Source organism: Ursus americanus, chromosome 5 (genome assembly GCF_024610735.1).
Source record: "Ursus americanus isolate L20-20 chromosome 5, mUrsAme1.1.p, whole genome shotgun sequence".
Lineage (NCBI taxonomy): Eukaryota > Metazoa > Chordata > Mammalia > Carnivora > Ursidae > Ursus > Ursus americanus.
In genome coordinates, this window is record NC_142131.1 from 57,889,395 (window position 1) to 57,914,673 (window position 25,279).

At 42.2% G+C, this 25,279-nt stretch overlaps 2 protein-coding genes across 2 annotated transcripts in view; both read right to left on the reverse strand.

The window, feature by feature from the left end:
• Positions 1-5,201, reverse strand: part of DDX46 (DEAD-box helicase 46) — a 67,459-nt gene extending 62,258 nt beyond the window's left edge. Inside the window, exons 1-2 of the mRNA XM_045794664.2 lie at positions 5,007-5,201; positions 1,451-1,639 (exon numbers count right to left, since the gene is read on the reverse strand). Of these exons, the coding sequence (XP_045650620.1) occupies positions 1,451-1,639; positions 5,007-5,023 (206 nt within the window). The 5' untranslated portion in view covers positions 5,024-5,201. The remainder of the gene's footprint in view (positions 1-1,450; positions 1,640-5,006) is intronic.
• A 5,442-nt stretch (positions 5,202-10,643) lies between these two features.
• CAMLG (calcium modulating ligand) lies at positions 10,644-20,463 on the reverse strand. The gene is made up of 4 exons (XM_045794666.2): positions 20,168-20,463; positions 17,617-18,077; positions 15,964-16,029; positions 10,644-11,258 (listed from the first exon to the last, which is right to left on the reverse strand). Exons 1-4 carry the CDS (start codon positions 20,337-20,339, stop codon positions 11,067-11,069), a joined length of 891 nt encoding a protein of 296 aa, XP_045650622.1. The 5' UTR covers positions 20,340-20,463; the 3' UTR covers positions 10,644-11,066.
• Positions 20,464-25,279: the final 4,816 nt, after the last annotated feature.

Consider the following 25,279-nt stretch of genomic DNA (forward strand, 5'->3'; position numbering starts at 1 on the left):
AGTATAAGGATGGGGTACAATGAGAGTATGGAAAGATCACAGATACAAAGACCAGGAGACAATTTCTATTCTAGAGCTGATAGTGACATGACATAGGGCAGATCAACTCTCTGGGTCACAGTTTCCTGTGAAATATAATCTATATAATGTGGAGACTCCACTTAAGATAATCTCAAAATCCTTCTTGCTCTAAAACCTTGTGATTGTACTTTCACGCCCAAAAGTCAAAGACCAAATCTTAAAAAAAATCAATTTCACTTAACGTGTACTTGACTGAATTATATGAAACTGTTCCTGGGACCACATACTATGAAACTAAGTTAGCACTATCCACATTTTCATAGATGAATGTTTTCCCTGAGTACCATGAAATACCTACGTAATTTCTTCTTCCAATGTTTGCTAAAGAGTTTTTTCTGAGATCAGTTCACAGCACCTGTACAACCTTGTCTTCTTTCCTATTATAATAAGAAACTTACCAAATAATTGTGGGGAAGATTTTTATTTACAATGTTTTCCACCTCTAGAAAGGTTATAGCTGCTTGACTGATGCCAAGGAATATGTCAGCAAGTAAAAGTAAAATAAAAATTAGGAGGTCCTGGGGCGCCTGGGTGGCACAGTGTTAAGCGTCTGCCTTCGGCTCAGGGCGTGATCCCGGCGTTATGGGATCGAGCCCCACATCAGGCTCCTCTGCTATGAGCCTGCTTCTTCCTCTCCCACTCCCCCTGCTTGTGTTCCCTCTCTCGCTGGCTGTCTCTATCTCTGTCAAATAAATAAATACAATCTTAAAAAAAAAAAATTAGGAGGTCCTTTTGTTTAAAAGTTTTTTTAGAACAGTGTCAAACAGGGACACCAAATTGGCTCAGTTAGTAGAGTATGCAAACTCTTGATCTTGAGGTTGTAAATTCAAGCCCCACGTTGCGTGCAGAGATTACTTAAAAATAAAATCTTTAAAATAAATAAATAAATATAATCTTTTTTAGAAATTAAAAAACGGGGGGTTTGGGGGGCCCATGATTGGCTCAGTCGGTAGAGCATGTAACTCTTGATCTCAGGCTTATAAGTTTGAGCCTCACGTTGGGTAAAGATTACTTAAAAATAAAAAGCTCTAAAAAAATACCTTTTTTTTTTTTTTAAGCGTCAAATAGCAAGCAGGGCTTGCAGATGGCTCTGCCCTTTTCCTTCTCCTGTTGGGTTTAGTGGCTGCTCTGAACACAGTGGTCAGCTCTCTTGGAACAGAATTAGAACAGAACCGCCTTAATGACATATTACCTTTTAGAGTCTTTGCTACAGGCAAATCACCTTTGGACCTCACCAAACAAGCTGGGGTCAAAGCAGAGTGCCCACAAAAGGGCCATTAAATTCCAGTCCAAGTTATACTTTTGAACAAGCCCGATTTAGCTGAGAAGGCCCAATTTATCATGAGTCTTGAGGAGACTAATGTCTTACCTAAGGCGCTTCCGGTCTCTTGACCGAGATCTTCTTTTATCCCTGCTACGAGACCTCTCTCTCCTTCTGTCTCTATCTCTGCTTCTAGACCGTCTGTCATCTCCACGTTTACTTCTTTTGTCTGAGGGTGAGCGACTTCTAGAACGACTTCCAGAGCGCCCCCTTGATGCTGAACGCTTCCGATAGTGGCTAGAAGGTTAAGTTCAAGGTTAAGTTTAGCAAACACAGGTAGCTTCTATTATATTTTAATTAATCACATTTTCCCAAAAGATATCAGCAGACAAATTAAACACTGAAAGAACTTTTTATTCATCAAGTCTTAAAATTAGGGAAAAGTAATGACCCCTACAGCTATAGTCCACGTAGACAGGGAAAAACTATCCTGAAAGGGACGCAAGGACAGTAAAAAGAACAGATCAAACTCCTGCCTTTGGGCCCCAAGCAACTTGCATTCTGGTAAAGGAAGAGATGACAGACAAGTAAAGAAATAAATACACAATATGTTACATGGTACTGTGGAGAGAAACACATCAGAGTAAATCAAAGAGAAAGGACGGGAGGCAGGAGGTTTGCTATTTTATACTAGGTGACAAGAGAAAACTTGCTAATAGACATTTCAGAGGTTTCAAGAAAATAAAAGGAATCCATGTAGATACAAGGGGGAGAAACTTTTCAGGCAAAAGGCACCACAAGTGCAAAGTCGCTGAGGAGGAAGCTTGACTGGTGTGTCCAAGGAACAGAAAGGAAGGCAGATGTGGCTAGGGCTGAATGACCAAGAAAGTGCCATGAGATGAGGTCAAAAATACAGTAGGGCAGTCAAAGGTGGAGAGCTCTGTAGAGCCTTATAGGCCATTCTAAAGACTTTTTTCTTTCACTCTGAGTAAGTTGAGAAGTTACTGGAAGAGTCGAAGTAGAGGAGTAATGTTACCTCACTAGTATTTTTTTAAAGCATTAGTCTGGCTGCTGAGGGGAGAACAAACTGAGGGAAGGCAAGTGCAGAAGCAGGGAAAAGAGGCAGAATGCTATAGCAATCATCCAAAAAGAGAGTGGTGGACTGGATGAGAATGTCAGGTGTAGAATTTCTAGGAAGTGTCAAAATCTAGATATTTTGAAACAAGAACTGACTGATTTAAGGATTAATTCAATGCTAAGTGTGACAGTAAGGGAGAAGTTGTGGGTGTCTCTGAGATACTTGACTGGACCGAGGAGAAAGATGAAATTGCTATTTACTAAGATGGGAAGCCTGAGGGAGGATCACATATTGGGGGGGGGGGGGAGGCGGGAATCAGGATATTAGGCATTCACATGGAGATATACTATAGGTAACTGAAATATGAGTCTAGAGTTCATGAATGGAGTCATCAGTGTACAAAGGCCATTTAAAGCAATAAACATGGATAAAATTGCTAGGGAATGAGTGCACCTCATTATCCCTGAGGCACCTGAAATTCAATGTGTAGAAACCCAAACTTATTACCTTTGCCTCCCCAAACCATTAATTATCCCAACTTCCAGTCTCAAAATATGTTATCTTCAATATTTTTCTTTCTACACAACCAGTAAAACACCAAGTATCACCAATTTCACCTCTGTAATTCTCTTCACATTACATCACCTCCTCAGAATTCCCACTGTCACTACTCCACATCAGAGGTAACTAGTTAGGACATTTTAGAAGATCCCTGGTCTTCTTGCTTCTATTCTCTTTTCCCTGAAATCTGTTTTACTCATTGCTGCAACGGTAATCTTCACAAAGCAGAGTTCTGATCAATTATTATATAAACATACCCACACATTTCTTACTCAAAACTTTCAAAGGCTTTCAAATTCTTACCTTCAAGATTATATTTATTTATGTTTTTTTGTTTGTTTATCTATCTGACAGGGAGATAGAGAAAATATAAGCAGGGGGAGCAGCAGAGGGAGAGGGAGAAGCAGGCTCCCCACTGAGCAGGAAGCCAGACATGGGGCTTGATCCCAGGACCCTGGGGTCATGACCTGAGCCTAAAGCAGCCGCTTAAACACCTGAGCCACCCAGGCGCCCCTCAAATTCTTACCTTCAAAACTAAATCTACAATCCACCCACATTCTGGACCCAGCTCCCTTTTAGAACCTACCTCCTACCACTTTTCTTCAACCCTTCATGACACCTACATATGTAGGCAAACTGGGCTCTTTACTTATTATTCTCGAACACCCTGCTCCATCCCATCTCTGAGCCTTTCATAAGTTCCTGAACTAACCTAGAGCACAAGCCATGCAGGCAGAGGAGAAGGCTAAAGAGCTGGAAGAGGCTTCCTTGTGAAGGGCCCTGAAGGCTGTGCTGAAGAATCTGAATTTATCTTGGAAGCAGTAATAACCAACAGGCATGAAAAGAGAGGAATGACATAATCTTTATTTCAGAAGTATCACTCTGGCTGCAGTGTGAGGAATCTACTAGCAGAGCAAGATCACAGGAAGATAATCAATTTGAGGCAAGTGCAGCAGTCTGAGCACTAAATGATTAGGGCCTGGATTGAGTCAGGGAGCGCAGAAATGGAGACAGGGTGTAGAATCTTACTGCGTTTAGACAGTACGAGAGAAAAATTAATCAAATATACTATCACTTCCAGGTTTCTGGTCTCGGTAGCCAGATGAATAGCAATGCCTTGAAGGAGATTTAAAAGATCTCCACAGGAATTCTCTGTAAATATACAACTATTCTTTATCTTTATCCGGGTGATGGTTACACAGTTTATGGATTTGTTAAATTTCATCTAGCTCTACCCTTAAGCTTTGTCCATTTCCCTGAACATTAATTGTATCACAATAAGCTACTATTACTTGTTATTTATAACCCAGATAAAAAGGATCTTTCATTCACTGCTAAATACAAAGCAAATACTCATCTTTAGGATAAAAACCTCAAGGTCGCAAACCACGTAACAATCTAAAGTTTTGAAGAGATATCAGAATTCTAATAAAACCTCCCAATCCAGTTTTAAAAGGTCAGAAAACACATAACAAAGAAATATGGTATCTATCTGCTAAATAAACTTCCACGTAACAAGTATTTATTGTAGCCCACTAAAAGCCTAGTCACGTTCAACGTTGTAGGCAATGTAAAAATATTTAGTCTCCAGCTCCTTTCAACTGACTTGGGAAAATACCAGACACGCACAAAGCACTAAAACAGACAGCAACAGGCGCCAAGGAAACGTGCCAAACGCGAACTGGTAAGAAATTCAACTGGGATCACTACTGTGTGAGGAATCACGGTGGACTTCGTGGAAATGGCGGGATGTGGTGCCCAATCACTGACCTCCTGGAGGAGTGGTCCCGCTCCAGGGGCTGCAACGGGCGATGGCAGTGCAGGGAACCCTGTGAGCGTCACCAGCCCAAGTACAGTCACTCCCTCGGCTGAGGTCTCCCTGACCCTCCTGTGCCCGCCGGCAGCGCTGGCCGCACGTGGGGCTGCACCGGTCAGGCCTGGTCCCGCTGCCACCTCAACTCCCGCCTCTTTCCCCCAGTCCGAGGAAGCCGCCCGCCCGCTCGCCCGCTAGGCGCGCCGCCTCACCGTGACTCCCGACCCATGCTGCCGGCCGCGGGAAAAGCGGCGTCCTTCGTGACACCGCGCAGAAGAACCGGACAAAGAAGGAGGCCGCGCCGCCCTCAGCTAGCCCGGCAAGGAGCGGGACTAAGGGGGAAGAGCAGCTACCTCGGGGGCGGCCATCCGAGAGCGGCCAACGAAAACAGGACGTGCTGGCGCCCGCAGCAGAAGGAAGGAGAAAGCGGGCCGGAAGCTGCTATCTCTCCACAGCGCCCCCTGTCGGCTGGAGGCCGCGCCGAAATACGCGACCTTGGCGAGGGTTTTCCGGCAGTGCCTTCAAAGTCTGTGCGCTTTAGTGCGGTGGAGAATGGCGCCTTGGCTTTGCAGGCCCTAGGAAGGTCTTTCATGCAAGGGCCACCGAGGCGCCATATGCATTCCGTCCCCCTTAACCTGACCTGAGTGATGCTATTGATGTGGGAAACAAAGGTAGAAGAAAAATTATTAAATTTCCGTACTACCTATAGCCCACTGACAAGTCCTTAAAACAAGCACAGTGACATTCCTCTAGGGACTCAACTGCCTCGATGTCAATGTTGACACCTTGCTAAGAGCAAAAGGCCCCCTTTTGCTCCGACCCCTCCCCAGTCCTTTCTTGATGAGGGAGCAGAAGGCTGGCTGAAGACAAAGCATAAAATGACACCCTGCAACTTCCCCCCACGCTCTACTCCCGGGTGGATTATGTGTGACATTCTTCCAGGAATCTCCCAACTATCTTAACTTTAATGCCTTGCTAGAGGGGAAAACAGCCTTAACTTGACAATGGCAAGGCCTTGGGTATCTAGTAGGTCCTCTTTAGCGTATGAAAGTTCTTTTCAAACCTCCCCTTTTTCCTTACCTCCCCCAACCCCATAGTATATAATCAGCCACTCCTCATGACCTTGGTGCAGCAGCTCTTTCTGCCCAAGGGTCCTGTCCCCGTGCTTTAATAAACCACCATTTTGCACCAAAGACGTCTCAAGAATTCTTTCTTGGCCAATGGCTCTGGACCTCACCCGACCGAACCTCACCTATATTCCAAAACCACATCACTACCAACATCTCCATTCACTCTCATTCATTTATACATTCATTCATTTATATGTATTGTTGTGTATGGGACACGTCTTACATTCGGGGAGCTTACAAGTTGGTGGGGGATATAGACATAACTAAAAACACAAGCAAATGTAATACAAAAAAGAGATTACAGCATGGGAGAGGAGTTCAGAAAGGGTTCCCTGAGAATGTGACCTGTGAGGTGAGATGTGAAGATTTGAGTAAGAGTCAAGTTGGTGAAGAGGAGGAGCTAAAAACATAATCCTAAGATTATAGTTGTTCTAAACATTGCCTGAGCTTGGAAGCTTTACAAAAAATACACGATGGGGGGCGCCTGGGTGACTCAAGTCTGTTAAGCGGCTGCCTTCAGCTCAGGTCATGATCCCAGGGTCTTGGGATGGAGCCCCACGTCCAGCTCCCCGCTCAGTGGGAATCTGCTTCTCCCTCTGACCCTCCTCCCTCTCGTGCTCTCTCTCACTCACTGTTTCTCCCTCTCACTCACTGTTTCTCTCTCTCAAATAAATAAAACCTTTAAAAAAAAATACGCGATGGGGTATCTGGCTGGCTCAGTCTACAGAACATGCGGCTCTTGATCTCAGAGTTGTGAGTTCAAGCCCCAGGTTGGGTGTAGAGATTACCTAAAAACAAAGTCTTAAAAAATATATATACATGGATGTGTGTGTCCCATACCGATATTCTGACTTACTTGGCCTGGAGTGCTTCCTGTGCACTGGGAATTGTTAAGCTTCTTCAGTGATTTTGAAGTACACTTAAGGTTGAGAATGCCTCACCTAGCAGAACACACTGAAATGTTAAGTGTTGTTTTGACGCAAAGCTGTAACGCAGTGAAGAGGCTCTCATAGTTTACATGCCTCTGTACTATTTTACATTCTTATACTTACAAAAGAAAAGTTCTAGACTGATTGTGGTGGTTGATGCATGGATGTATACATTTGTCAAAACTCAACGAACTGTAAACTTTAAATTGGCACATTTTACTGTATGTAAATTCCACCTCAATAGATTTTATTTAAAAAAAAAAAAGAAGAAGAAGAAACCAAGTTAAGAGTCCACATCAGGCTTCTGCTCTTCCTCTGTACCTTCCTGCCCCTCTGCGACAGCAGTGCAGTCCGTGCCCGGGGTAAAAGAGGCCTGCGCTGATACCTGACAGAATGGACACCACGTATCGGAGCCACTCTACACTGCTTCTATGTGGGCTAAAGGTAACAAGTATGGGTTTCAATCTAAGAGAAATAGGAAACCACTAGTGACTTAAACATGGAGACACTGAGAAGTGGTCAGATTCTGGATGTATTCCAGAGGCAGCTCTCCAAACACTGGTAAGTTGGATGTGAACTGTGAGGGAAAGGGAGGCATAAAGACAACTCTCAGACTTCGAACGGAGCTGTGGGCTGTGGCGATCTTGTGGAGAAAGGCTTGGAAGCAGCAAATTTGGCAGTGGACGGAAAGAAAATCAGTGGATCTGGTGGAGATGTGATGTTTGAGCTGCCTACTAGATATCCAGGAGATAACGGCCACATAGGAGATACAAGAGTCTGGAGTTCAATGGAGAAATAGAGCTTGTCTGAAACGGGTGTCTGAGTGGCTCGGTTGCTTAAGCGGCTGCCTTCGGCTTGGGTCATGATCCCCTGTTCATGGGGAGCCTGTTTCTCCCTCTCCTCCCCATTCATGCTCTCTCTCGCTCTCTAATAAATAAAATCTTAAAAAGAAAAAAAGAACTTGTCTGAGAGATTGGGGTCATAAGTATTTTATAGAATGTTTAAGAATGCGGCATTGGAAGCCATGAAACTGGATGAGGCAGAGCAAACCTTAATGTTACAGCAGGAACAGATTTTTTAAACCACATACTTGAATTTCTTGATTTCAATTGAGAAAACTGAGACTCTGGAAACAAAAACTAAATCCTAGGTCACCAATCTTTTCGGAATCTAAACTGGAACCAGAACCCACGCATCTCATACCCAGGCCGGAGCTGTTCTCAAGATACTTCATTTCTAACTCTCCCTTTAAAAAAAAAAAAAAAGATTTATTTGAGACAGAGAGAGAGATAGGGCGAGAGAGACAGGGCGCAAGCACAGGGAGGAGCAGAGGGAGAAGGAGAGAAACTCAAGGAGACTCCCCAGAGCATGGAATCCTACCTGGGGCTGGATCTCATAACCCTGACGTTATGACCTGAGTAGAAAACAAGAGTCGGACACTTAACCAACTGAGCCACCCAGGTACCCCTGTAACTCCCCTTTAAAAGAACACATTCATGTGACAATCCTGAAAGGCTTACGTTCACAAGATGTTTATATAAAGTTCACAGCAATTCTATGTCCCATAAAAAGCTGTTTTTAACTATTAGGGCAGCTAAGAAGTAATTCTAGTCTAGTATGTCTCCAATACATCACTTTTAACAAGACGCCCTGACTTCCAAAGCAGATTTTGATTCTAATTAACCCAGTTCTGTCTCATAACCTCTTGCTGTTTTTAGTACTGATGGTGATGCACACACATCCATTCATACAACTAATCAGACTAAAAAGCTACTAGTCGAAGATGTTACTTTTCAATCTAGTTTTAACCCATACACATTTCATCCTTGAAATTTCTAAGTAAAAAATTATTCCCAACACTGAGAAACTGCCATTTCTGTGTGGTGTTGTTGAACACACTTAAATTATTAGGATGATTCTAATTGTCTGAATAAAAAAAGTGGCACCAACAGACACAGATTAGTAGCTAGCTCTTCTCTCTGGAAAGATTCGATAATGATTTACAAGTATTAAAGCTTCACAAGTCAACTGCTTAAATGAGGCCTTTTTTTTTAATAAACAAAAGAAGAAAAAAATAAAAGAAGAAACAAAAGAAGTAAACATATGCAATTGAAGACCACTAGTGTCTTCCCAGGGATTGGGAAGGGAAATGACAAATCCAAGTGTGCTTTCTAATCCTCTAGATACTAGATTCATTAGGAAATCAGGAAGAGTGTGTGCTCATAATCTTATCCTAACTCAGAGGAATAAATTATAGTTATTCTCTATTATTGTGGTTCAAAGAAAATGACAAAAATAAAGACTTTGGGAGTGACTGGGTGGCTCAGTGTGTTAAGCGTTTGCCTTCACCTTAGGTCATGATCCCAGGGTCCTGGGATCAAGCCCCATGTGTGTGTGGGGGGGGTCCCTGCTCAGCGGTGAGCCTGCTTCTCCCTCTCCCTCTGTTGCTCCCCCTGCTTGTGATCTGTCAAATAAATAAAAAAAAATCTTAAAAAAAAAAAAAAAGGCTTTGGGAGTAATGAAAAAAATGTATATATGTTTATAATTTCACAAGGATTAATCAAATAGGCCACACAAAAATCTTTACAGAAATGTAATATTAAGGGGCGCCTGGGTGGCACAGCGGTTAAGCGTCTGCCTTCGGCTCAGGGCGTGATCCCGGAGTTCTGGGATCGAGCCCCACATCAGGCTCTTCTGCTAGAAGCCTGCTTCTTCCTCTCCCACTCCCCCTGCTTGTGTTCCCTCTCTCGCTGGCTGTCTCTCTCTCTGTCGAATAAATAAATAAAATCTTTAAAAAAATAAAAAAAAAAGAAATGTAATATTAAGCAATATAATGCTTAATGTTTTATAACCTTCCAAATATGGTAGTGTTACCAAGTTATTTATAAGGGTATTTATGATACTAGGTTGCATACCCCACTCAATTTTCAAATCCCATTTTTATATGTACTAATCATGCTACTCTAGTTTGCTTCTAGGGGCACCTGGCTGGCTCAGTAGGAGGAGCACACAACTCTTGATCTTGGGGCACCTGGCTGGCTCAGTAGGAGGAGCACACAACTCTTGATCTTGGGGTCATGAGTTTGAGCCCCACGGTAGGTACAGAGATTACTTAGAAATAAAAAAAAATCTTTAAAATGTAAACAATAAAAATAAATTAAAAACCTTTCTTCTAGAAATTGAAAACTCAAAAGTAAAAAATTTCCAGTTATGAGTTTGGTAATAAACAAACTTTTATAGGGGCACCTGGGTGGCTCAGTCATGATCGCAGGGTCCTGGAATCTAGCCCCGTATAGGGCTCCCTGCTGAGCGGGGAGCCTGCTTCTCCTTCTCTCTGTCTGCCTTGCCCCTTGCTTGTGCTCTCTGTCAAATAAATAAATAAAATCTTTAAAAAATAATAATAATAGGGGTGCTTGGGTGGCTCAGTCAGTTAAGCGGCTGCCTTCAGCTCAGGTCATGATCCCAGGGTTCTGGGATTGAGCCCCGCGTTAGTCTCCCTACTCAGCAGAGAGCCTGCTTCTCCCTCTCCCTCTGCCTGCCCCTCTGCCTACTTGTGCTCTCTGTCGAATAAATAAAATCTTTTTAAATGATAATAATAATTTTTCATAAATAAAAATTAAAATAAATACCTTCATAAATACCTTCTAATTTCACATGTATGAATGTTCATTTCTTTCATTACTCCGTATTCGCACTGCAGTAAAAATTAAGATACTCGACAAGAAAAGATAAAATCAGGTACCTTATTTAGCCCTTATAAGTTAACATGTGCAGACTTAACATTAGACAGTTCAGTTTCTTTCACTTTATTTTTAAGATGGCTCCATTTCTCAGGACAGAACAACACAAATACAAGTTGCAGCCCTTGGGACTGGCTGAGACCGTGTTCATCTGCTCTCCTAAAAGCAGTAGCTCAGCTCCCAAAAGAGGAATTACAAATCCTAGAAGTTAGAGAAAAGTGGAGACAAGGGATTCTAATTAAACAAGAAAAGTCAGTTAATGACAATGGAAGTCTATTCTTCACATCAGTATTGACACACACTCAATGCTTTTAAATCAGCGAACCTGCCATTCCATTCCTAATCAAATGATTTGACAGCCCCTATCAAATACAAGAGTCACGTGAAGGTGTAAGCCCATCTGCCTCCTTCAGAGACACTGCAGCGTAGAAGAGAACGTGCTCTGGGTAAGCTTCTGCTGAATGCCGCGAGCTTTACGGTACTTCAGAGCCCCAGTAATTAAGGAGTTCATGACAAAAGATAAAAGTGAAAAAGTAGACACAGAGATCTGTGAAAACTTCGCCCATTTTGCTATAGGTATCCATCGATCGATTTATCACTTCAGCAGGAATTCCAGACAATAGAAGGGCAGCTGTTAGTACGGTTGTCTTTATCTTCTTTTCACCCTGTACACAGAAAGACTTCGATAAATCTTACAGCTCTCACAAGACTACTTAAGCTCTATCAAACATTATCAGTGCTGCTATTTTTGCCTGATTCAAAGCTGTTAATGAAGTTTCAAAACATCCATCAGTAATATATCAACAAACGCTTCCTAAGCATATAATACGTAAAGCAGCAAACTGCTAGGCAGTAGGGGAAAGACACCATTCGTGTTATCAAAAGTGAAAAAAAAAGTCTTACCTTGGAAGGCAAGACATAAATAACAATTTAAGATGTACACAACAGCACAAGACAAAAACGGAAGAAACATTACTATACAGGACATAAATAACTGCTAAATGAAGGACATGAATAATGCATGACACAGTGGCTCAAAGAAGACAGAATATTACTCCAGGTTATGTGTATAAAGAAAGCTCAGCGAAGGATTTCAGAAGGAAGCAAAATTAAAAACAGGCCACAGGCCCTCAAGAATGAGCAAGATTTAGATGCACAAAAATGAGAGGAGAAATCTTATCGGAGGGAAGTCTTAGACAACAAAAGTCAGAAGAGTGATAGCCATACTAAGTATAGAGTTATTTGTGACAGAATCATAGGAACATTCTGTAGAGCTCTAAGGGTCATGCAAAGGAATTCACACTTGTTACACATGCAGAAGGATATCACTGAACATCTATTTCCTTATGAAATTTTCTTCTCTAATTTTTAAAGACATTCAATGCTTAATTTTCATTTACTTAGTTGATCTGGTACCACCAAATCCAGTCACATGATTAAAAAACCTTTATAAAGATTTTTAAAATTTATTTATTTATTTATTTTTTGAGACAGCACGAGCAAGGAGGAGAGGCAGAGGGAGGAGAAGCAGACTCCCCACTGAGCAGGGAACCCAACACGGGACTCAGTCCCAGCACCCTGGGATCATGACCTGAGCCAAAGGCAGCCGCTTAACCAACTGAGCCACCCAGGCACCCCAAAAACTTTTTACATATAAAAAGCTATTGTTACCCAAGAGAAATCAAAGCCTATGTACACAAAAAGATTCATACATATTCTCAGCTGCTTTAGGCGTAATAACCAAAAACTGGAAACAATGGAACGATGTCCCTGGACAGGAGATCAGATAAACAAATGGAGACAGTCACACAATGTATTACTCAGAAAAAACAAAGAGGGGTGATAGCCCAATACACGCAACAACACGGATGAATCTCAAAATGATGCAGAATAAAAGCCTTGTACCAAAACGTATGTATAGGAATGATCCCATATATATGAAGTACGAAAACAGGGGCGCCTGCTGGGCTTAGTCAGTGGAGCATGCAACTCTTCATCTCAGGGTTGTGAGTTCAAGCCCCATGCTGGGTGTAGAGACAGACTTACAATCTTAAAAAAATGAAGTACTAAAACAGGCAAAAACTCATCTACAGTGGGAAAAAGGAAATGAGATTCCCAGGCCGTAGGGGCTGAAGCTGACTGGAAAGGGGTATGTATGGTGGAACGTCCTGACAGTCACATTGCAAACCCTGAAAGGAACTGGGTTTCACAGGTAGTCAAAACTCGCTGAATGGTATACTAAAGACTTGAGCATTTCACTGTATGAAAATTTTACCTTAAAGAAAAGAAGAAGAACCATAAACCACCACTAAATTGTGGTTAATGGTATGTAGGCCAAAATGTGTAGGGGTAAAGTATACTGACATCTACATCTATAACATACTTTGAAATACATCAAGAAAAAAAAAAGATGAAAAAAACAAAAGATGGATTGAAAATGGAAAACTGGATACACATGATAATATAACAAAATGTTAGTGATAGAATTTAGGTAGTAAGTATGAACGGGAGTTCACTGTACAATTTTTTAAACATTTCTATGAGTTTAAAAACCATCACAAGGGGCACCTGGCTGGCTCCACTGGTGGAGCATGCAACTCTTGATCTCAGGATTCTGAGTTTGAGTCCCATGTTGGATGTGGAGATTACTTAAAACAAACAAACAAACAAACAAACCCGTCTGAGTGGCTCAGTCAGGTTGAGCACCTGACTCTTGATTTCGGCTCAGGTTGTGATCTCGTGGTCCTGGGATCGAGCCCCATAATGGGCTCTATGCTCAGTGGGAAGTCTGCTTGGAAGTCTCTCTCTCCCTCTACCCTTCCCTCCCCACCCCCTGCACGCACTCTCTCTCTCTAATAAATAAAATAAATCTTAAAAAATAAAAAATAAAGGGCGCCTGGGTGGCTCAGTAGGTTAAGTGTCTGCCTTAGGCTCATATCATGATCCAGGAGTCCTGGGACCATTCCCGTATCAGGCTCTCTACTCAGCGGGTAGCCTGCTTCTCCCTCTCCCTCTGCCTGCTGCTCTGCCTACTTGTGCTCTCTCTCTCTGTCAAATAAATAAATAAAATCTTTCAAAAAATAAAGTTTAAAAAAATAAGCAGGGGCGCCTGGGTGGCACAGCGGTTAAGCGTCTGCCTTCGGCTCAGGGCGTGATCCCGGCGTTATGGGATCGAGCCCCACATCAGGCTCCTCCGCTATGAGCCTGCTTCTTCCTCTCCCACTCCCCCTGCTGTGTTCCCTCTCTCGCTGGCTGTCTCTGTCTCTGTCGAATGAATAAATAAAATCTTAAAAATAAATAAATAAATAAAATAAAAATAAAAAAATAAAATAAATCTTTAAAAAAAGTTACAACAAAATGTTTTTTTGAGAAAAAAGTATACAGTAGTCTCCCTTCCTTTTCTCTCACCCATTTATCTAGTAACCCATATACACTCCTAGCACGAATAACCACTGCTAATAGTTTCGAGTAATATTCTTCCAGAGTATATGGGGCACCTGGCTGGCTCAGTCAATGGAGTGTGCGACTCTTGATCTCAGCGTTGTAGAGGGTTTTTTTTTCTTTTCTTTCTTTCTTTCTTTCTTTTTTTTAAGTAGGCTCCATGCCCAGTGTGGAGCCCAACATGGGGCTCAAACTCACGACCACGAGATCAAGACCTGAGCTGAGGGGCGCCTGGGTGGCTCAGTTGGTTAAGCAGCTGCCTTCAGCTCAGGTTATGATCTCAGGGTACTGGGACTGAGCCCCATATCGGGCTCCCTGCTAAGCAGGGACTTCACCTGTCCCTCTCCCCGACCCTCAACTCCACATCCGCTCACTCTCTGAAATAAATAAACCTTAAAAAAAAAAAATTCTTCCAAAGTTTCTTCACACATATCCAAGAATATCAAATATGTATTATTTTCCTCTTTTTTTTTTTTTAAGATTTTATCCATTTATTTGAGAGAGAGAGAGAGACAGCACGAGCAGGAGGGGTAGAGAGAGAGAGAATCTCAAAAGCAGACTCCATGCTGAGCGTGGAGCCTGACACGGGCTCAACCCCAGGATCCTGAGATCATGACCTGAGCTGAAACCAAGAGTCGACGTTTGCTTAACAACTGTACCACCCAGGCACCCGTATTTTTCTCCTTTTTATGAAAAAAGTAGCATACTAGAGATCCCATTCTGCATTTTGTTTTCTTCTCTTAGTATTTCTTGGCAAGCTTACCATTTTCCGTATATCAGAGCTTCATCACTCTGAACAGATATGCCATAATTTAATGAGTCATTTATTAGTAGATATCTTTGCTGTTTCTAAACTTTGCTATTGCAAAACTATAATCTTTCAATAAATATACACCTATATTGTCCAAAAAATTTAAATAAATTTACAAATAAAAGAAAATTACATTTCTTTCCGTATTCTTTTACTTTGTATATATAACCTATTTGACTCTTCATAAATATAAATGTTTCAAACCCATTAAAAACATACATGAGGTCTACCAGTGCATTACAAATGACTAAACAAATGACTAAGTAGCTGTTTTCCAGTAAAAAACTCACACAAGGGGTGCCTAGGTGGCTCAATCAGTTAAGTGTCTGCCTTCGGCTCAGGTCATGATCCCATGGTCCTGGGATTGTGCCCTATATCGGGGTCCCTGCTCGGTGGAGACCCTGCTTCTCCTCCTCTCTCTGCCCCTCCCTGTCCCTTGCTCGTGCTCACTCTCTCGCTCTATATCAAATAAATAAGTAAAATCTTTAAAAAAACAAAAAACAAAACCTCACACATAACTTAATTACATCAGTGTAAAAGTTTACTTTCTACGCCAGCCAAGTCCCCTACAACTGTGTTTACATCTGCAGTTAAGCAGACTAGGTAAACTGACACTCTCCATGATTCTGTTCTGTAATTCTAGCCAAACATTTCTTGGAAATACCAGGCCCCTGACATTAAAGATACAGTGCACTGTTATTAGGCATCCAGTAAGGAGCACAGTAAGATAAATGAACCCATTTTAAAATTAATTTCCTTTACTACAGATAAAATGTATTACTAAATTCACTAAGTAATTAAACTGAACATTTTCTCAGAAAAATATTATTCAAACTCTGTGGTTAAGTTTTTCCCCCAACATGACGGACCAATATTTTTGTAAAATATGAAAAAAATGTTATGGCAATGTCAAATTGCCAAAAAGTTTCTAATCACTCACTTTCTGAACTTGTTACAAACAGAAATAGTTTTAAGACCAGCACTGGTGGGCCAATGACACTTCTTGTAGCACTGATGCAGACCATGACTATGACTAATTTTTTTTTAAGTTCTTAAAATGATCTAGTCATCATTCAGTCTATATACATCAACATAATTTAGAAAAAGTTTTAATTTACCTTGGGAAAATATTTGTATAGTCCCATGTACGCAAGTTGTAAAGTAAGAAACGGAGCAAATATGGACTGTGAAGACAGAAGACAAAATTATGTATTTCCAACATCATCATTCAAATCACAACAAACCAAACTAACAGCAGCTATAAAATTCCAAGCAAAAAAACTGTTAAAAAAATATACATCTATTTAACCTTAGTGGCTGAAACCAGTCTTGTTTCTGCACAAGGGTGAAAAAAATAAAGGGACTGGATCTCCTTATCATAAAACATGTTTCGCAAGTCAAGTCACATTCTTTCGATGTCCCCCAAAATGTCTACACTCACAAAAACTTATTCTTTAAATGATTTAAAGTATTCAACGGTGACAGATGTATAACACACCATGCAGTAAGGTTTCTCTCATCTAGGGGTAATCAACGAACAATTTCAAAGCACACATAAAAGGCCCAGTACTCACTAGATGCCATACATTCCCAGACACTGGGACAAGAAATGATCTCATTAGCTACACCGCTGGCATCCAAAGGACAAGCTATTCTTACTATAGATAAAATGGTGTGGTTGTCTGGATTCTTGCACAATTAAATCAGAAAGACCAAAACAGTAATTAATTTACATTTATTCCTAAAACTAAAACTATTATGAAGGGAGTGAAAGAGCAAACATTACCAGATGGACGTAGAGTGAAAGCAGTGAGAAATAACGGCTGAAAATATGATAGCAAGAAAACTCAAAAAAACAAACAAAAAAACCCACCTCACACATAAATAGGACATAACTTTAAAATCCTAGATGCACAGAGCCCTTTAGATAAAGGGGGGGGGGGTTAAAAAAGCAGCTACACATCTCATTAAATGCTGAAAGCTATAATGACAATTTAATGTCAGATAAAGTCCGTACAACAGATTCTGTTCAAGAAAAAACTGTGCATAAAATAGATTTTAAAGAACTTTCTTGCTGAATAATATCAACTTTAATTATCTGAAAAATTTGCTACGTGCCAGGTACTTGGTAGGTATTCTTAAAATGTCTAGTGAATGGAAATACTTCTAAGAGCAAGACACTGAACTATGAGCTATGCTTTTCTTCATTTCTCCTGGCACGTGAAGGCACAATGAAAACGGGCTGCCATTATGATGATACTACAACATTATAAAATGTCGAAGTGCTTGCTGAATCACAGAAAAATTACATCATGTTCAGGACCGCAGGAACTGCATTTTAAGGTTTCAAATTATTTGAAAAGTAATTATTACATAGTACATGTAGATACTTTACCCTTTGGTTTTAGGAAGAAATTGCCAGCGTTAAAGCCCAGCTGTCACTTAGTAACTATGTGACCTTGGGCAAATGATTTAACCTCTGAGTCTTCATTCGCTCATCCAAAAAGCACAGAATCAGAAGGATGAGGTTCAATCAATTAATACATATAAAGCATTCAAATGCTACCTAGAATACCGAAAGAATTAACCAATTATTGTTGGGCTCTGTATTTAACCAGAACATTTCATCTACATCTAAGGTGAACAGGCAGTTTATAATATTATCTCCAAACAGCCACATGAATCTGGTAAATAGTAACACTGGCAATCAACTCCACGGATTAAAAGCACTCATTATATAGCCAATTTGCAATTTCCATTATGTTGCTTACCAAGTATTTGCAAACAAAAGCTCTGACTCCAAAGGCAAGAAGAGCACATCCCACCAATCTAAATATTCGAAAAGAGTCAAATTCTTCTGTTGTATTTCCATCTTCTTGACTGGGTTTTTCACTAATCAGCTGTTTCCGTAGCTTCATTGCTTCTTCAAATCTGGAGAGGTATTGTTCAAGGCCATGGCGAGAACCCCTCTGGACAGTGTCTGCTGTCAGGTCCCCTCTGTTCCGCTGCCGGAGCTCAAGGTTTACATCATTACTGCACTCAGGGGGTTTAATGAAAGAGTCCAATTTGTCTCCCAGCTGAGTCCCCTTTACCTCGGCCACACCACTTTGCTGGTCAGTTGTTCCTGTACTGAGTGAATCGCCCAGCACTACTCGCTTTGAAACTGAAGGAATGGTGAGGGAGTTCAGCTTGTCACTGTCCTGCTGCTTTGATTTTGTTTGACCTTCTTCTTCTGAGAAAAGAAATTTAGAACCCTTATGTAGTATATACTGGCAAACACCTTTCACATTAATATTAAAAAATATGCCGCTGTTAGAACTCTGCAGTCTCTGAATCGAAATACTGATTCTGCATAAAACATAAACTGGTTCCTTCTTCCACACCCTCAGAACATATATCACCCCAAAAGAGTATTTTTTTTTTAAAGATTTTATTTATTTGACAGAGAGAGAGAGACAGCCAGCAAGAGAGGGAACACAAGCAAGGGGAGTGGGAGAGGGAAAAGCAGGCTCCCAGCGGAGGAGCCTGATGTGGGCGCGATCCCTGGACCCCGGGATCACGCCCTGAGCCAAAGGCAGACGCTTAACGACTGAGCCACGCAGGCGCCCCCCCAAAAGAGTATTCTTGCAGAGGATACAACCCAAACTTTGGGAGTAGGAAGACAAGACTAGCAGACAAATTGGGAAAGATGGTCATGGATGGAGCAAGCTATAAAGACCAGGTTTTCATGGATAATATATCCCAGAAGAATGACTACATTGCCTGCTCTAGCTTATTTGATTAAAAATACAAAATCATGGGGCGCCTGGGTGGCACAGCGGTTAAGCGTCTGCCTTCGGCTCAGGGCGTGATCCCAGCGTTGTGGGATCGAGCCCCACATCCGGCTCCTCTGCTGTGAGCCTGCTTCTTCCTCTCCCACTTCCCCTGCTTGTGTTCCCTCTCTCGCTGGCTGTCTCTATCTCTGTCAAATAAATACATTAAAAAAAAAATCTTTAAAAAAAAATACAAAATCATTAAAGCTTTTCAAAATCTGTGTTTTAATACTACATTTCTGAATCCAGAGTCCTGTCAGCATAGGGTGTGGCATGTCCTACAGTAAAGCTACTGTTTACGTAATCCTTCTACTGTAGTGAGGGAGCCATTAGTAGGTAATCAAGCAGTTTGAGGATGCTGTTCTGCTTTAAAAGCAAACAAAACCTTTAGTGACAGAATTTTCAAAGCAAAAGAACAAAATACAGAATATAGCTTGAGAAGGACAATGTCTTCGAAAATAATATCCTGCTGTTAATCATTAAAGGGAGAAATGTGTCTTTTAACTACTGTTCTAGAAGAATTTGAAACAGTGCTTCTTACCTTTCCTGCTAACTTGTAAACTATCTAAAAGCTCAGGGCTGTCTATCTAAAGCCCACAGAAATCACAAAGCTTTAAGTAGCTTGCAAACACTGAATAAAGGTCAATTACTAAAGGCAATCAATGGAAACTTAGGGAACACTAGCACATACTAAGTGCTCAACAAATATTCACATGAATATGCACTGAATTGTACATGCATTGGGAGAGAAATGAGGACCTCTCTTTAGGGTTTAAATGCGGGTCCTGACATCAATCACATCAATCTCAGCACACTAGGAGAGAGGATCTCGGGTGGGCACGTCCCACTTGTTGGGGGTATAAAGAACGGTCACCCAGTTTTATTTTCCTGTTGTAGAAAGCCTGTAGATGACAGTGTTGAGGGCACCGAACACAAACACCAGGGTATGACCATAAGAGTCCCATTTCCTGGTAGGAAGGACTAGGGAGCAGTTCAGTAAACACAAGCTCCGGAGAGCCGACAGAGTAACAGCTAAAGGCAAAAGAAGATAGACGCTAGGAAAGGCACTGAAAGGGAAAGCATTTGGAACGGAAATAAAGGAAAGCCATTTTCCTGAGGGGCACGATAGTCATGAGCAATCTGACCGGGGATAAAACGTGCGCCCTTCAAGAGAGGGGAGGGCGCGGGGAACGAAAAAGACAGCGTCTCTCTAGCATAACCGGACAGAGAGCACTATGGCATAGGTAGGGACTCAAGAGCCAAGGCGTCGCAGCCTGGGGCAGAGATGGGAATAATCTCAGAGCGAAGCCCACGGAATACTGAGGAGAGGAAGTAGAAACCTTCGGGGGTTAGTGAGAACTTGGGACATCACCTAGGAAGCGGGACAGGCGGGGAGGTCAGAGAGCAGGGCTTTGTCAAAAGGCCAGCGAGCCGTCACAGGAAAAGCAAGAATGATCTTGAAGACTCAAAGCGGTGGGCGGGAGAGTGAGGGGAGACGGAAGGCTCTCACCCGTGCCACTCGCGGGCCTGTGAAAGCCCATGATCCGGTTGATGCGCTGTTCCGAGTTCATAAGCAGCTTCCTCCGCCGCAGCTCGGCCCGACGCTGGGAAGCCGACAGGCCTGAGGTCGCCGGAGCCCCCGGCCGGTCGCCGCTGTCAGGCGCGACGGTCACCGGCTCCATCTTCCCCTCCAAAACCAAGGAATGTTAAACGGGGTGCCGGAGGTGGCAGCCGCCCCGCAGATGACTTAAGACCAGGCCGCAGGGCTCGAGCCCACCCCCCGCCGCAGACCCGCCCCCGACGCCAGGCCGGAGAGGCGGGCTAAGCATGCGCGCCGCCCGACCGGACAAAGTGCGAGGGTTGCGCCGCCATCTTGAATGAGGGCAGAGAGGTCTTTCCCCACTTTTTTTCTGCCTCGGCTGGCTCTCGCTGCTCCTCTACCCCCGTCACCGGGATTCTCTGATGTTCACTCGGAGGTGTAGAAAACCGGCCTCCATCCTGACGAGAGAGAAAGAAATGCGGGCGAGACGGAAACCCACTCGAGGTCGGTGCCCAAAAGCAAAATGGAGGTTGCTGCGGCAGGCACTTGTTTCTAGTGACCTTTTGCCACCTCGCTTATAAACTACGGAAATACGTAACTCGGGAGCGACGCTTTAGGGAGAGTTGCGTTTAGGAATTGTTCTTTGCGATGATTTCTTCTTTCTCCTCAGTCGCTTTTCTCCCCAGTCGCTTTTCTCCCAAATATACACCTGGGGTGTTCAAGGCCTTCTTCACGTCTTTGTTCACGTATTTCCGAGTGAGGACTTCCCTGTCCATTCTACTTAAATCGCCACCCTTTTCAAGACTCCGTATTCTCCTTATCTGCCTTATTTTTCTTAATCGACTCTCAAGCTAAATGTACTTACTTTATTGTCTGTTTTTCACTAGCTAGACTGTAGGCTCCATGAACACAAGCATTGTGTTTTATTCACAACTGCAACTCCTGGAACAGCGTGAGCACTCAGCAGGGCCGACTTATAAGGCAGTGTTGAGAGCCACGATGGTATTAGGGACCTGAGGAAATGTTCTAATTATAATTTCTTTTGAAGTCAGAAGAAAAGTGTAATGATGATAATTAACATAAAATAATGAATCCAGCGTGGGTTATAGTTATCCTTATACCAACAGTCATAAAATATAATTTAAGAATGCCTTTAAGCCACCTGGGTGGCTCAGTTAAGCCACTGACCCTTAATCTCAGCTCAAGTCGTGATCTCAGGGTCCTGAGTTCAAGTTCCGGGTTGGCTGGCACTGGGCCTGGAGCGTACTTAAGGAAAAAATAAAAAAGGCTTTTATGGAGGAAGGGGCCCTTTACTAAAGTAAAGAGCATAGGGTACATGGAAGTCATAAGGCAGCCCTGCATTTGCTATGCAGCTATTAGTAAAAAAGACTAAGAGAATGAATAAAATGAAGGAATTCAATCATCCGTCAACCCTTGGTGAGAGGGCACTGTGGCTACTTGACACCTGAGGCTGCAGAGGCCGAAGCAATCTAGTGGGTCTCCCGCAAGGAAGCCTGCTACACAATCAAGCTCAAAATCAGGAAGCAGGTGAAACCCGGCCTAAACAGAAAGTAATGAAATATTATATTTAACTGTTAGTCCCCTGACCCTGTACACACAGAAAAGTTTGAGGAAAAAAGTGTAAAAAAAATCTAAAAACAATTTAACTTTCGGATTCGATAACAAGAGCAGCCAAGGTATAAACATGGACTTTCTCCCTTGACTGGATAAAAGCTAAATCCCAAGGACATGCCCTACTTAATTACAAAGCATTAGAAAAGGTTGCCCTGCCTGTGTGTACAGACCTACACTTCTGTGTCTTAAAAAAACTTCTAAAACTGAAATAATTGTTAAGTATAATAAATGTGCAGAACTTAATGACATATAGTTCTGATGAACAAAACCAAATACAATTCCAGGATAAACAATATTATTTTCATTTAAGAGAGCCTATAGAAGCCAAATTTAAATTTTATCTGCTTAGATGCATGATAGCTCCTTTAGTGTGCTAAGAATTAAAAATGTAAAGATTTTGTGTTATATGCTTACTGATCTCTGGGGAACCATTTCCCTGTGGGGTTTCTATAGTTTATTAAATTTCCTAGTACTTTTCAATGGCATAAGTGATTCTTTGATAAATAATGTGCATACTTAAGATTATTATATTAATTTCTCTCTCCCTCACTATGGAATGTAGGAGGGCAAACCCACTTTTTTTTTTTAATTTACCACTTTGCCCCAAACCTAGCACTGACAGCACTGGATTAAACTTTTGTGAATCGTTGCAGAAATTTTTCTTTTATTGTTATATTTTTAAAGATTTTATTTATTTATTTTAGAGAGAGAGCATGAGCAGGGGGAGGAGCAGAGGTAGAGGGACAAGCAGACTCCCATGCTGAACGGAGAGCCCAACGTGGGGCTTGATTCCATGACCCTGAGATCATGACTTGAGCCAAAATCAAGAGTCAGATGCTTAACCAACTGTGCCACCCAGGCACCCCTCTTTTAGTTTTAATTATTATTTTATTAAATAGGCTCCACACTGAGCTTGGAGCCCAACGCAGGGCTTGAACTCACAACCTTGAGATCAAGACCTGAGCTGAAATCAAGAGTCAGATGCTTAACTGACTGAGCCATTCAGGCACCCCAAAGAAATTTTTTAGAGCAAGTGTCAAAATATGGCATTTTCAATTAGCCTCATGTATAATTTTTTAAATTTTTAAAAATATTTACTCATTTGAGAGAAAAAGAGAGAGGGAGAGAGCGTACAAGCAGGGGGAGAGGCAGAGGGAGAAGCACACTCCCTATTGAGCAGGGGCTCAATCCCAGGACCTGGAGATCATGACCTGAGCCGAAGGCAGACGCTTGACTGAGCCACCCAGGCGCCCCTGTTTTTTAAATTTTTATGTAGCATTGTTTAGGCAGGCTAGTAATAATACTTCATTGATAAAGTGTAGCTACAAAGCAGAAAAGACTGAGTCGTAAGTGATGAAACTAGAATTCAATTTCTGGGTTTATTTTATTTTTTTTTAAAGATTTTTATTTATTTATTTGACAGAGACAGACAGCCAGCGAGAGAGGGAACACAAGCAGGGGGAGTGGGAGAGGAGGAAGCAGGCTCACAGCGGAGGAGCCTGATGTGGGGCTTGACCCTGGAACGCCGGGATCACGCCCCGAGCCGAAGGCAGACGCCTTAACCGCTATGCCACCCAGGCGCCCCCAATTTCTGGGTTTAAATGTAGGCAGTAAGTTCATTCTTGGACCCCTCTTTACTCCACACAGAAATAACAACAGCTAAAAATATGAAGGGAGAAAAAGAAATAGCAAAACTCAAAAACAAGAGAAACATCTTAGCAGATAAGAAGTATCAGAAACAGCATTGCAGAACTAAAGTCAGGTGCCTATTTGGCTCCAGGTCCAGAAGCAGGTAATGGTAGCACATTCTATGGGCTAAAAAGCACTAGAAGTGCTCCACACGACACTCAGGGACAAACAGGCTAAGCTCACTGCTTGAGATCCTACCTCTCTCCAGAAATATTCAAGATACCATTTGCTATTGACTCACATACCCTTGGGCTTCAGCTTTTAAGTTGGGAGGCAGAAAAGAAGGCAACAACTAGTCTTCCCACTGCTGGTGACTGAAATGGTGATATCCCCAAATCACTGCAGGACAGGAACCCTAAAACACCAGTATGAGCCCTAGTTTTGGGGAAGGGGCTAGAAAATGCAACTAAAAACACCCATAGAGGGCATCTGGATGGCTCAGGCAGTTGAGCATCTGCCTTCAGCTCAGGTCATGGTCCCAGGGTCCTGGGATGGAGTCCCGCATCAGGCTCCCCGCTCAGTGGGGGGAGTCTGCTTCTCCCTCTCCCTTGCCCCTCAGCCTACTTGTGCTCCCTCTCTTTCTCTCTCTCAAATAAAATCTTTAAAATACATAAATAAATTCTGCAAGCCAAATTAAGAATTGGAATTTGGGGGGGGGCAGTGAGGGTATAGGGTGAAATAGGACATGGGGATTAAAGAGTGCAGTTGTTGAGGGGTGCGTGGCTGGGTCAGCTGGAAGACCATAGGACTCTTGATTTCATGGTCATGAGATCAAGCCCCACGTTGGGGAGTAGAGATTTAAAAAAAACGGGGCGCCTGGGTGGCTCAGCCATTAAGCGTCTGCCTTCGACTCAGGTCATGATCCCAGGGTTGTGGGATCGAGCCCGGCATTGGGCTCCCTGCTCAGCAGGAAGCCTGCTTCTCCCTCTCACACTCCCTTGCTTGTGTTCCCTCTCTTGCTGTCTCTGTCAAATAAAAATCTTAAAATAAATAAATAATAAAGTATTTTATTAAAAAAAGTGTGCTTGTGATGAGCACCAGGTGATGTAAGTTTTGAATTACCATATTGTACACCTGAAATTAATATAATGCTGTATGTTAACTAAATAGAATTAAAATAAAAACTTAAAAAATTGCCATTTGCTCCAGAAAGAATTGTTAAAGATTTTATTTGACAGAGAAAGACACAGCAAGAGAGGGAATACAAGCAGGGGGAGTGGGAGAGGGAGAAGCAGGCCTCCCGCTGAGCAGGGAGCCCAATGCCGGGCTCAATCCCACGACCCTGGGATCATGACCTGAGCCGAAGGCAGATGCTTAACGACAGAGCCACCCAGGCGCCCCCAGAAAGAATCAATTTTATAGAACAGTCTTTATATATTATTGAACAAAGCCAGGGAGAAATCAATCAAAACCACACAGATATTTTTAAAAAATTAATCTTGGAAATGAAAAATAGTTATGCAAATATAAAATTCATTAGATGAAGTGAAAACTCCAACCTGGACATAGTCACAAGAGGAACTAGTGAAAAGATTCATCTAACAGGAATTCTGAAAGTAAAAAAGAATAGAGAAAATGACACAGAAGCAAATTTTTAAAAGAAAATAGCTTTATATGTCAATCATATCTCACTTAAAAAAATAAATGGCTGAGAATTTTCCATAATTCGATACACGAAGATTTTCAGATTAAAATATGCTCTGAAAAACAAGCAAGATAAACCATAAACTCAGAGTAGCCAAACTACAAAATATTAAT

Bases quoted from the DNA above. Each gene is read 5' to 3' on its own strand.
- CAMLG (XM_045794666.2), bottom strand. From the start codon at position 20,339: ATGGAGCCGGTGACCGTCGCGCCTGACAGCGGCGACCGGCCGGGGGCT. The intron at 18,078-20,167 runs GTGAGAGCCTTC...TTCTTTTCTCAG, and splicing joins CAGGCCCGCGAGTGGCACGG to AAGAAGAAGGTCAAACAAAA. The intron at 16,030-17,616 runs GTAAGCAACATA...CTGTCTTCACAG, and splicing joins CTTTTGTTTGCAAATACTTG to TCCATATTTGCTCCGTTTCT.